The 12,953-nt window shown below is 33.3% G+C and overlaps 1 protein-coding gene across 1 annotated transcript in view; it reads left to right on the forward strand.

Annotated features, from left to right (window-relative positions):
* LOC145693403 (ATP-binding cassette sub-family C member 4-like) overlaps window positions 1-12,953 on the forward strand; it is a 242,808-nt gene that overhangs the window by 80,480 nt on the left and 149,375 nt on the right. Inside the window, exon 9 of the mRNA XM_081769370.1 lies at window positions 3,931-4,041. Coding sequence (XP_081625496.1) covers window positions 3,931-4,041 — 111 coding nt within the window. The remainder of the gene's footprint in view (window positions 1-3,930; window positions 4,042-12,953) is intronic.

Here is a 12,953-nt window from a genome sequence, read left to right on the forward strand (position 1 = left end):
TTGGGCACCCCACATTGTAACACTTGTGCCAGCAATCTAAGAAATTGGATTAATGGGAAGGCGCGCTCAACACCCTTTGCAGTGCCCATGATTTGGAGGGAGCCAAGCGACCACATCAGAGACTGTTATTTTTGTATGGTTCCTTCCGTCAAGAAGGGAATTTCCACGAAGAAGAAGCGAGCCTTGATCTATCCTAACATTCCTTCTGCAATGCTCCCTGTTCCACATGGAGAAGGACTACCTGTTCCTGACCCACCTAAAGAATACGATCTTTTTTCTGATGATCAAGAAGTTGAAGCTCCTGAATCAAGTGCTTCGAAGGACCCTACGTTTGTTGTAGAAGAACCTCCATGTGAACCACATAGACTTACTCAAGAGGAACTAAGTGATCTAATCAGAGACTTGGACCTCTCAGAAAGCAAAGCCGAAATTTTAGCGTTACGCTTAAAGCAATGGAATTTATTGCAGGAAAAAGTAAATATTTCAGTGTATCGGAATAGGGAGAAGATGTTCACTTCATTTTTTACTATGGAAGACACACTTGTGGCATGTACAGATGTAAATGGTCTCATGAGGGCACTTAAAATTAATTACGAACCTACGGAGTGGAGGTTCTTTATAGATTCGTCCAAGGTGAGTTTAAAGGCAGTGCTTTTACATATTGGAAATGAACTTCCTTCAATTCCTGTAGGTTACGCAGTTCACATGAAGGAATCTTATGAAAACTTGAAACGTTTACTTCAAGCCATTAAATATTACGATCTTCTGTGGCTCATTTGTGGTGACCTTAAAGTAATAGCACTGTTGCTAGGTATGCAGTTAGGGTATACAAAGTGTTGTTGCTTTATATGTGAATGGGACAGTAGAGATCGTGGATCTTCATTACCGCAAAAGTGATTGGAGTACCAGAGAAACTCTTCAGCCGGGAGTGAAAAATGTGCAGCATGAACCACTGGTAGATCGTAACCGAATTTTGCTTCCCCCTCTACATATTAAATTAGGTCTTATGAAAAGTTTTGTTAAGAGCATGAACCAAGAGGATGAGGCCTATAAGTACCTAAGAGGACAATTCCCTCGATTAAGTGATGGCAAAGTTAAAGAGGGTGTTTTCATAGGGCCACAGATTAGGCAACTATTCAAAGATCACAAGTTCGACGAAATTCTCCAAGGTGAGGAGAAAGCTGCGTGGAAAAGCTTGAAGAGTCTTTGTTCACAGTTCTTGGGAAGACACCGATCAACAAATTACAAACAACTAGTAGCAAAGTTGTTATTGTGCTACAAAAATCTAGGTTGCAATATGTCTCTGAAACTCCACTTTCTTCATTCCCGATGACTTCTTTCCCGAATATTGTGGAGCAGTAAGTGACGAACATGGTGAGCGTTTCCATCAAGATATTGCAGCCATGGAGAAGAGATATGAGGAAAAGTGGAGTTCTAACTTATTGGCCGACTACTGTTGGACTATTGCAAGGGATGCTCCAGATGTAACCTACAAAAGGCAAGCCAAGCGAAGACGCTCAAAATAAAATAAACATAATCCTGAACAAGGGATCACTTGAAACTTTTGTCTACATTGCAGTGTAGTTCTTGCACAAAAAGGTATTTGTACATATTTTTCATGTTTTGATGTTAATACTGATTTTTATTACGGAATTGTTAATGTTTAACTTGACCACGGTTACTTTATTTTCTGTATCGCTGTAAAACTGGTATTTGCGCAATTTTGAAAAAGGAAGTACAAGGGTATAGAAAGCTATAGGTAAGGGTACTTCTTAACTCCCCAGCTTATCACATCACAGTGAAATAGATAAAAAAAAAGTGAAATGTAGGTTTTTACAAGGATTTTGCTTAAATGTTCTATAAATATTAATACATTTATATATATACAGCTACTGTTGTACAAGGGTGTTTTTTTTCACAACCTGAGCTAAGAAAATTCTTCTATTATCATTTCCTTTCATATTATGCTTAAATAAATGTAAAAATCGCAATTTCAAAGAATTTACATACTTTCGATCAAAATTTGTTGAACAGTGTAATAAGTAATGTAAATATATTCAATTCATACTTTCACATTCTCAAGCAGAACCAGTGGCAAAGCGTACTATGGAGCTCTGATACCAGGACTATCGTGTTTTCTACCATATGTTCTCTTTATCTGTGATTTCTTATAAAATAAAGTCAATACTTCAATATGTTGGTTTCTAAGGTAACAAAATAGTAGAATGAAAACACTCGGAGACCCTTCCGCCTGAGCGTAGCCAGCTCGCTAGATATGTTTGGCGAAGCTATTATCGCTGGGGATTGTACGCATTGGTTGGAAGGCGCAAAAGCTCGCCTCTGGGAGTTTAATTTTAGCGTTGAAGGCATATTTCAATGCTAATATGTTATAAAATGATTTCCTTAACACAGAGTAAGAAGTTTCTGTGTAGAGTTATATATTTCAGTTGGTGATAACTTGTTTAAGTTAGGTATATACTCTCAGGGCTTATTCAGAGTAACTGTTTTTTTTCCTACATGGGGTCTGGTACATAATAGCTTGTATAATATGAGTCTGATATATTAAACATATATATAAATTTACCATACACTACTGTACAAGATAAAATAATATTATTTTTGTGTAATTTTAATTGAGTTTTCCATTTGGGGTCTTCACAATTTTCTGGTGTTTTGCTAACGTTATTCTTGGAAATGTGAAAATTCTGCAATATATATACGTAAAACAATAAAAAGTTGCGATGAAATTTCGGTGAGTGCTTAAGCCCGGAAGCCATCTTCTTAAATATGCCACTACATAGACTACAATATTAAATATCTTGCGTTGATTCAAATGAAGTTCCTTCTGAGCATTAACATTTCTAGTGAAGTCATTATCATGTGATGCACTAATTAAATTGTGCTTACGTTAATTGTACTTATGTTAAAGTGGGAGATGCAAGTAACAAACGCTTATCCAAGAAATTTGACAGCTAACTATAAGAATGTACTTTTTTTTTTTCAATGTTCTTTCTTTCCATTTTCAAATATGCAGGAAATAAAAAAGCAAGTGAGGAGGAAATTCCCCTCATCCCCCTGCAAAATTCAGACAGAAGAAAATATGAACTGCAAATCAATATATTTGTAGTGTAGCTAAATGGAAATATTCCATTAATTCCTCATTTAAACATTTGTAAATAATAATAATAATAATAATAATAATAATAATAATAATAATAATAATAATAATAATAATAATAATAATAATAATAATAATAATAATAATAGAATACTTTCCGTCGTAAACTCTTGTCATTTAAGCAAACATTTAATAACCATGATACGATACTGTTGAAAATGACCTCAGTGAACTTATGAGATAAGGCTTTGCTTATATAAATGTTCATTCTTTCTTGTTAAATTAAAGAAAACTACTATGTATACATGCACATAAATTTAACTCTAAATATTGTTAGAAATACAGCTAAGAATGTTCTTTAAATTAAATAGATTTTTTTTTTGTACTCAATAAAGAAAATAGAATTCTGACTATAATTTTAAACGTTTTATGATACATTAAATGATATTTGTGTTAGTAGTTTATGGGCCTACCCTACTTGTGGGATTACGCTTGGCTCCTGAGCAGAATTTTCATCTCGCTTTTAGTATGTAAAAGTCTGGTCCCCCCAAAGAAAAAGTTGCTGGGCTGGGTACATCCGTGAGTAAATCGCTCATATGCCAGTGGAAAGCCTTTAGCCTACAAAGAATATACGTGGGAAGTGGAACAAGAAATAAACAAGATTTATACTATATTTAGTAGTAGCAGACATATTTACATCATATAATTTAAATAATACAAAAAATAATAATATAAAGGTTGTACATTTATCGATGATAAGTATATTATCATTCATGTTTCTAACAAATTTTAATTTTTCTGTTTCTTTTTAGCTTTTTGTGATATATGCTTACATAGACGCTTTGCGCTTGCCCATGATATTTGGTTTCCCTAGAAGCATTGTGGCATTGGCTCAAACAGCTATGTCATTTAGAAGGATACAGGTAAATGAAACAATTTTGTTTCAGTTCAGTTCAAGGTGAACAACAGCGTTTCGGATATTCTTAAGTATTTTAAGATTATTATTATTATTTTGTTTATTTAGTTCCAGCTAAACAATGTAGACGAAGCAAGGGGAATATTCCGAAATAAACAAATAGTTTATACCGTGGTATAATTGAAACGCAAAGAGAAAAGTGAGTAGTTACTTAATAACGTATAGCTCCGGAATTAGAGCGGCTTCTTCTTCTTCTTTTTTTTTTTTTTTTGACCGAGTCGGAATAACAGCGGTTACTCGAAGTAAAAATAGTCTATGAAGTTTTTAAGGCATTATACAGATATTTCAGTTCAAACCTGTTTAATGGCAGCTCGTAAATCAGTTGCATTTCCAGAATACTTCTGCTTGTCATTTAGTGATCTGTGTACATAACACAAGTCAAGATGCATTACATCTTTACTAAGAATCACGTACCTCAAAACAGATCACTTTAGAGGCAGCAACACATTATTGACAATATAGATTTGTGTTTTCACCTAGTTCGCCGTCACATCCGGACATAAAAGTCTGCTCGACAGATTTTTTTTTTTTTAAAAAAAGGGCCGCGGTGGCTCAGTAGTAGAGCGTTCACCTCTAGTGTTTGGGGTCCCTGGTTCGATCACAGCTCATGCCGTGTGGACTTTGTGGTGGATAAACACCGTGCTCGTGGGTTTTCTCGGGGTTCTCCCGTTTCCTCCCACTTTCTTCATTCCACCATTTCACTTATCTTTCATCATCACCGTCTCCTTTAGCCTAACCGGCATAACCATGGGACGTAAAACTTAAAACTTAAAGATTAAAAGAAGTTATTCGTAAAACTAGATAACATTGAACGAGGCATTCGAAAGTTTCTACCCAAGATGAGAGAAATGCCCGAAGCTTGGGTGTTAACATTGGTACCTGCGTAGGTCTACGACTGCCAAACACTAAGCAGCACAATGTGCGTTGAGTGATGGATTCATGAGCTCCCGTGTTTAATTATAGTGTGACTTTTCGTAGAATTTATCATCATTGTGTAGCTAGCATTCTACTTAGCCACCGATAGTCACGGTCATTCATTCATTATGTGCTGGCACACTTTGCACGTGCTGCTGGTGTCTGTTCTGTATTTGTATATTATTAGTACTTCTTTGCAAGTGTTGCCCGAGAAAATCAAGAAACAATAGCAACTTTACTTATAAAGAGTATCTTATTCACAGCATCGCAACGATCTGTCCATAATCAAACGCAGAAAAGACATCGCTCAGCCAGACTATCATAGCTCAGCCAGAACCGATTCAGAGTTGATCGATGGGAAAGGAATACATGAAGCTCTCAGAGTTCACTAAAGATTTATGTGTTTAATGTCTCTGTTTGACATTTGAATTATAAATATATATATATATATATATATATATATATATATATATATATATATACTGCCGGTCAAAAGTTTCTGGACAGGCGCTTCAACTTATATTTTTATAAGCTAATCAATTTATATTCGATATGGAAAGCTACCAATTCCAAATATTTTGTTTGTGTAAGTCTCTATAATGTCTTAGGAGAATAATAGACGTTTTTCGTTTTTGTAACATGTTTACATGTAGTAAAAAATATAGATTATTGAATTATTTTAAAGTCGGCGATTATTTTAATTAAAAATAATGTGATCAGGATCATGAAATAACTTTGCCTGATCGAAGTACGGTTAAACGTTAGAAGTTAATTCCTTTTTATAGTTACCACTGGAATATAATTCTTTAGTATACAGACCTTATCAGACATAAATAATGTCAGGACTTTACATTATCAGTGAACAATATTATAAGAAAAAGTACAGTGACGTTTTGAGCAGTGTTTGTGTGGATGTTTTTGCCTCTTCTGAGGGTTTCTTGCTGTTATTGTTAGAAATCACGCACAGAGTGATATTAAGTGAAGAGGTACACGTTGGTATCATTACGCGTCATAATATGGGCTTTTCTATTCGTCAAACACCTTTCAAACTGAAATAGACTCAATCTACTTTTAGGGGGCGCGGTGGCTCAGTAGTAGAGCGTTCACCTCCGGTGTTTGGGGTCCCTGGTTCGATCCCAGCTCGCGCCGTGTGAACTTTGTGGTGGACAAACACCGTGCTCGTGGGTTTTCTCGGGGTTCTCCCGTTTCCTCCCACTTTCTTCATTCCACCGTTTCATTCATTTCTCATAATCACCGTCTCCTTTAGCCTAACCGGCATAACTGTGGGACGTAAAACTAAAGATTTCATTTCATTTTCAATCTACTTTTGGTGATTCCATCAAGCATTTTCAGCGAAGTCGAAAGAACGTAGACAAAAATCAAACTGGAAGGTCTCGTATTACGTCACGTACGAAAAATCGTATTATTGTATTGTTTGACAAAAGAAATTTGAAACTTACTGCAGTGGAACTCCAATCAGAATTTAATCATAGTCACCCTACAAACATTTCAGTTATTACTGTGAATCGACATTTGAGTGTAGCTACACTCTGGGGAAGAGTTGATGTGCAGAAACCATCGCAGGTTCAGTAGAAACAAGTAACAGAGGCTGCAATGGACCCTGAAGAACAAAAAATAACAACAAAGCAGTAGAAATGCGTATTACGGACTGATGAGTCAAAATTTCAAGTTTTTGGACAACGACATCCAGTTTATGTTCGAAGATCTGTTACAGAAAAGATGCGTCCTAACTGTGTAGCACCGATTATTAAAACTGGAGGATTTTCTGTGATAGTTTCGAGGTGTTTTGCAAGTTCTGGAGTTGGTTGGAATCACAAAATACAAGGAAATCTGGACAAAAATGGTTATTATTCCGTTTTAAGCAGCATTATTATTTCGTCAAGATTTGATTCGATTTTCCGCAGAATCCCTTTTCTGCAAGATCCTGGCCCGAAGGACACGTCCAAATTTTTGTTCTAATTATTTTAGGAATTTATAAGCCGAAGGAGATATTTGTATCATGGAATAGCCTCCCCAGTCTCCAGAACCTAATCCCGTCTAACTTCTCTGGTAAGAGCATGGCAGAAGTGTACGAAAAGACTGTCCAACATCTGCTGCTGATGTGTTTGATATTCTGCAGAACACCTGGAATAATAATTCAGATAAAAATCTTCAAAAACTTGTAAGCCACATGCTCCGAACAGTGAAAGCGGCAAAGGGCGGTTTCTTTGACGAGAAGAACATTTAAAGAATTTGACAATTGTCTTTGTTGGATAACGTTGTTATGTTATTCTGATGTTAAAACTATCACTGTGTTCCTGAAGTACCAAGTATCTTGTCCAAAATTGCACCGTATTACAAACCTAACCTAATATTTCCCTGTTTTTTGATCTGTCCGAAAACTTTTGACCGGCAGTATATATATATATATATATATATATATATATATATATATATATATATATATATATATATATATATATATATATATATATATATATGTGTGTGTGTGTGTGTGTGTGTGTGTGTGGATACAAGATTTACCTAAATGCAAAACAAGGCTGATTAGTGGAAACTTTAAAAATGATGGAATATTTTTACATTAGTGCGTTTTTGTACTTTTAACAAGGAAGTACTTTGAAGAACAAGTGACTAGCCTTATAAGAGTACGCATTATCGATCACAAACAAACACGCCAGTCTACAGTAACTTGAGGAAACTTGCTATTATTACAGGGACTGTACCCAATCTTGGATGAGTGTGTCCATGTATGGTTGATGACAACCTGGATATTGAATGTTGATCGTTAAGTTGAATCAAACCGAATCCTTAGGTACAGATTCATCACAGTTCGCCTTTTTACTTTTTATTGAAGTTTTCGAGGTGGGGCGTTTAGTCATGAATGCAAAAAACGTCATGTTCCCGGATGTTACACTTGTTCTTGCAGTGGTTTCTCTTCGAAGAAGACTTATTCCAAGGGTACAAGCTTCTGGTTTTTACCACTAGATTAAGTGCTTTCCATCTTATTCCATTCGGAATCGATTCCTAGTTCTCATTGAAGTAGTGATCTCTGAGTTATAATTTACACATAATGAATTAAAATCAGTTTGTCACATTCCGTCTCAAATGGAGGTGAAATGCCGTAATGTTCAAATGAAATCAATATAATATATTTTCTCTGCAGAAAAATATTGAATTCAAACTCCAAGCACAGTCATTGTCACCCAGCTTCACATATTATAGTTGGCAAAATACTTCATTCATTGCTCAAAGTGTTCCGTCGTTATTTAGCCTAAATCGGAAGCAAAAGACAAAGTTTTTTGCGTGTTTCTTGATAATAATAATAATAATAATAATAATAATAATAATAATAATAATAATAATAATAATAATAATAATAATAATAACACTGTGTTACAGTGGTTCACTATCCTGAATTTGTTTATTTGTACTTTACACCCAAAGGAAATTAGAAAGTACAAAGTTTATACATCATTATCAAAGGATATGCAATCCAACTCCAAATATGGAACTAGCATTGATAACACAAAATAGTACTATAAATCTTTTTTCTGTTTACATATGCTGTACAAAAATATTCTACAATTTATCATTTAGTAATTGCAAACACTTTTGCTTAAAGGTCTTAAATTCATACTGAAATAAATCCAGTCTCATAGGCTCATTTTTGTTACCTGCATCACATAATTTACACAGTGGTGAATTCCTGTTCACATTTATTCTGTTTTCAGACATACAAAACATATCTACCTCTCAGATTTTGCCGAGGACAATAAAATGGTAATCTACTTGATAAGAATACGCTATCTTCCTTGTTATCAATTTTTTTTAAGTTATAGTACTCGCTGTATAAATCTATTTTCAAGTGACAATAATTTGATTTTTTTTTTTAAAAAAAGTTCATCATAAGGAACATAACTAGTTTGAATACCATGTATTTTATACGCAGTATATCTCAATAACTTATTTTGAACTTTCTCTATTTGCTGTTTACTACACTGATAAAATGGATACCAAACAATAGATGCATATTTTAGTTTCGATCGAACAAATGTATTATACAACGATAAAATAGTCCCTTGATTTTTAAAATAACGACTTGACCTCTTAATAAAACCCAGCATTTTAAAAGCTTGGTTAGTTATTATATTTATATGATTAAAATCAAACCAAATTAATATCAAACCAAACACCTAAATTTCTTATAATTTCCTTTTTTTCTAACGTCTGATATCCAATAGTATATTCAAATATTGTGTGTCTTTTTTATTGAGAGTTAAAGTCATTACATAACATTGTGAAATATTCAACTGAAATTTATTTCTATTACACCACTCATTAAGCCTATTAACATCTGTTTGTAATTTAATACAATCACTTTCCGTGCTGATTTATTTGTATAATTTGGTATCATCTGCAAATATTAAGCATGAACTATGTTGAAACATTTTGGGTAGATTATTTATCATAATAAGAAAGAGTAAAGGACCCAAATTCGATCCTTGAGGTACCCCAGAATGCACTGTGAATTTCTTAGATTTAATATTATAAAAAATAACATTGAATTCTTTCATTCAAATATGAATGAAACAATTTGACCAGTTCTTGCGATATACCAAACGTTCTCAGGTTACTAAGAAGTATCCCATGATCAACCAAATCAAAAGCACGTTTAAAATCTGTATATACTACATCTACTTGAGACCGTTTATTGAAAGAATCATTAAGTACTTGATTTATAGTCAGCAAGTTGATCTATTGCGTCTGAAGCCATATTGAGAAACCGATAAATTCGTAGATACATGATTAAACATATGCTTATAAATGACTACTTCGAATATTTTAGCAGGAGATGATATTAGATTTATTTGTCTGTGATCTTGTATTAATCTTACCGGATTAACCTTAGGAACCGGGCAAACCGCTGATATTTTCAATTTCGTGGGAAATTTACATTGAGTCAAAGAGAAGTTAAACAAATACGTAAATGGTTTAATAAAATATTCTTTACAACCCTTAAAAATATAGGACGGTATACTATCATGGCCAAACGATATTTTACTTTTCATTTAGTCTATTGCTTCTCCAACTTCAGTTTCGCGGATCTTGTCTGAAACCATTATATGTACAGTTGAAGGAATTTCAATAGAACATATTTCATGTAGATCTATATTAGATGGTTCACAACTATAAACACATTGAAAGTGTGTAGCAAAAGCTTCATATTTTAACTTAGTATCAATAATTTTTCGTTGTTATACTCAAGGACAAATTGATTCATATTAACTTTTGAGCATCTTCTATTATTTATGTAATTCCAAAATTCCTTAGGTTCATTAGCAATATTCGCTTCTACCTGATGATTATAATTTTGAAAAGCTAATTCAATGATACACTTAATTTGTTTCCTAATATCTACAAAGTGCATGTAATCAGAGTGACGCTTTGATTTTTTAAATTTGTCTAATGCGATCTTTTATCTTTAATTCTTTTATTATTTCAACAGTGAACCAAGGCGGGTGGGAACGTTTACTCTTAACTTTTTTGGTGCGCATTCATCAAGTACCTTGTACAATTCAGAATGAAAATAATTAACACCTTCATCTACATCATTAATTACGTACAAGGCATACAATTTTTTTAAGAGGCTGATAGAGCTTCAGAAAATCACATTTGTTAAAATTATAAACTACGTCTCCAAGTTCGTTATAGATTTTACTATGTTTTAGAAACTGAATAATAATACTCAAACTCGGGTGATGTCTATCTTCTTGGACAAAGCAAACGTCGGATTTGGCAACTTCAGTATTAGGTATGTTAGACAAAGTTACGAAATAATTACCATTCATAAATTCTGTTAAGAGCCCAAGATTGAGATCACCGATTATGAGAACATTATGGGTCAATGATAGTTCTTTGAATCTTTCAATATTGCTAAAAAAAAAAAAAAATCTAAATAACACTCTTCTATGCTATAAGGAGGGAAATATATTACTCAAACGTATATGAAAGTTGAATTAGATGACTCAATCCTGACCCACAAATCTTCATAGTTCGGTAGTGCAAATTCATTTAATCTCTCTGAAGTATAATTATTGTTAACAGCTAAGAGCACATGCATTCCGCAACGTTCCAGATCTCTATCCTTCCTAAAAACTTGATTCTTGTCATCAAACTGTTCAGTACTAAATATTTCAGCTTGTAACCATGACTCAGTAATAGTTACACAGTCAAAATCATACATAGTTGAGCTCAGATAAAAATCATTAACTTTTGTTTTTAAACCGTTAAAATTTTGGTAGAATATATCAAATGTGCTATTAACTACTGACATACTACTAGAATAATTTATAATATCAATAAATAAATAGTGTTGTGAATTATTTTTGAACAAGTATTCGAGCTCTTCTTACACGGCAGAATAGTAAATATTTTCTCATAATGCTTTATAGATTCATTAAAAATAGTATGTACCAGTCATCATATTTAAATAGATTTAAATAGTATAATATCATTAAAAATATTGAAATTACTAATCTGCTTATTATTCTAAACATCACGCCTTTCAATTCACTCCACATAATATGTTTATTAAATATGTATATTTAATACACTCTTTAGACATAATTTTCGTTTACTTCATCATCCAAGTATATTACTCAGTTAATGGGCAGTGCTGTCTCCTTCATTTATGGAATTAGGGAAACCTGGCAATTCATCTTCGGTTTTTATAATCATCACCGGACTACTTTCATTTTTTCTAATTACGATTTGGCCACTAGCACTAACCCAACAAAATTTGTAGTAGCGTTTCTTGCCTTCCAAAAAAGTTGCTTATTTCTGGGGGACAAATTTACATTCACAAAAGTTATTGCTAACCAACCCTGTATTTCTTTTACTTAACCATCTATCCCTTACTGATCGTGTCTTGAACTGCACAATTATTGCTTTTCTCTTGCTTTTATTAATACCATTTGGAATTCGGTGTACTACATCTATATCTTGTTCTCCGCAATTTAATCGCAATTTTCCGGCCATGTCAATTAAATTTCTTTCAAATTCTCACAACACGCTCTTGGATTCCATGAATTTCTATGTTTTTGTTGCGCCCGTATTGGTTAAGATCATTTAATTCTATAGCCTGATGTTTTAGTTGAGTTTTCAACTCTACATTTTCCGCTTTTAATTTCGTGATTTCTTATCCCGTCTGACGGTCTCCCTAATCTCTACTTCAAACTTTTTAAGTAACTCATATAGTTTGATATAGTTGCATCTCAGTTTCTTGCGCAGGACCAAATCATAGTAGGAGATAGGAATAGCACACAAGATATAACTCTTACAGACTGTCCTAATTCACCTCATATAACCTTAGAACTTGTTTAGCTTTTGGAGAAATTATTTAGAAATTTTATTAGAACGAGTAGAAATTGAACATTCATTCACAGAGGTGTAGTGGAAATTTCATAAACATGTATTATAATATTCTAACATTTAAGAAATAAAGTTGAAAATCTTATTCATTTTTATTGTTATGAAGAACCTCAAGACAATTTGTGCATGGATTATCACGTTGTCCAGCAGCAATGTAAATGACTACCGATAGGTCTACAATGCGAATTAGTGAAACACGTGAAGATGAATTACGAATTTCATAAGACGTATGACTTCTGAAAGTATATCTATATTGTTGGTTTCCTTATAATGCATTATATGTTTTCCTTGTTCAGTATGTTTATATAATGTAATTTGTTCGTATTCATAAGGTAACATGAATATGTTTTTCAAAACTAGCGGTAATTCTAAATTGATAGACGAAGTATCTCTCATCATTTACTCACAGAAGCCAAATTGTTCAGGATTATAAAATCCAATCCTCTAATAGTGAATATCATTCTTTTTGTGCACTCTGAGAGACATATTAAT

This window comes from Thermobia domestica, chromosome 8 (genome assembly GCF_964235325.1).
Source record: "Thermobia domestica chromosome 8, izTheDome1.hap1.1, whole genome shotgun sequence".
Classification (NCBI taxonomy): domain Eukaryota; kingdom Metazoa; phylum Arthropoda; class Insecta; order Zygentoma; family Lepismatidae; genus Thermobia; species Thermobia domestica.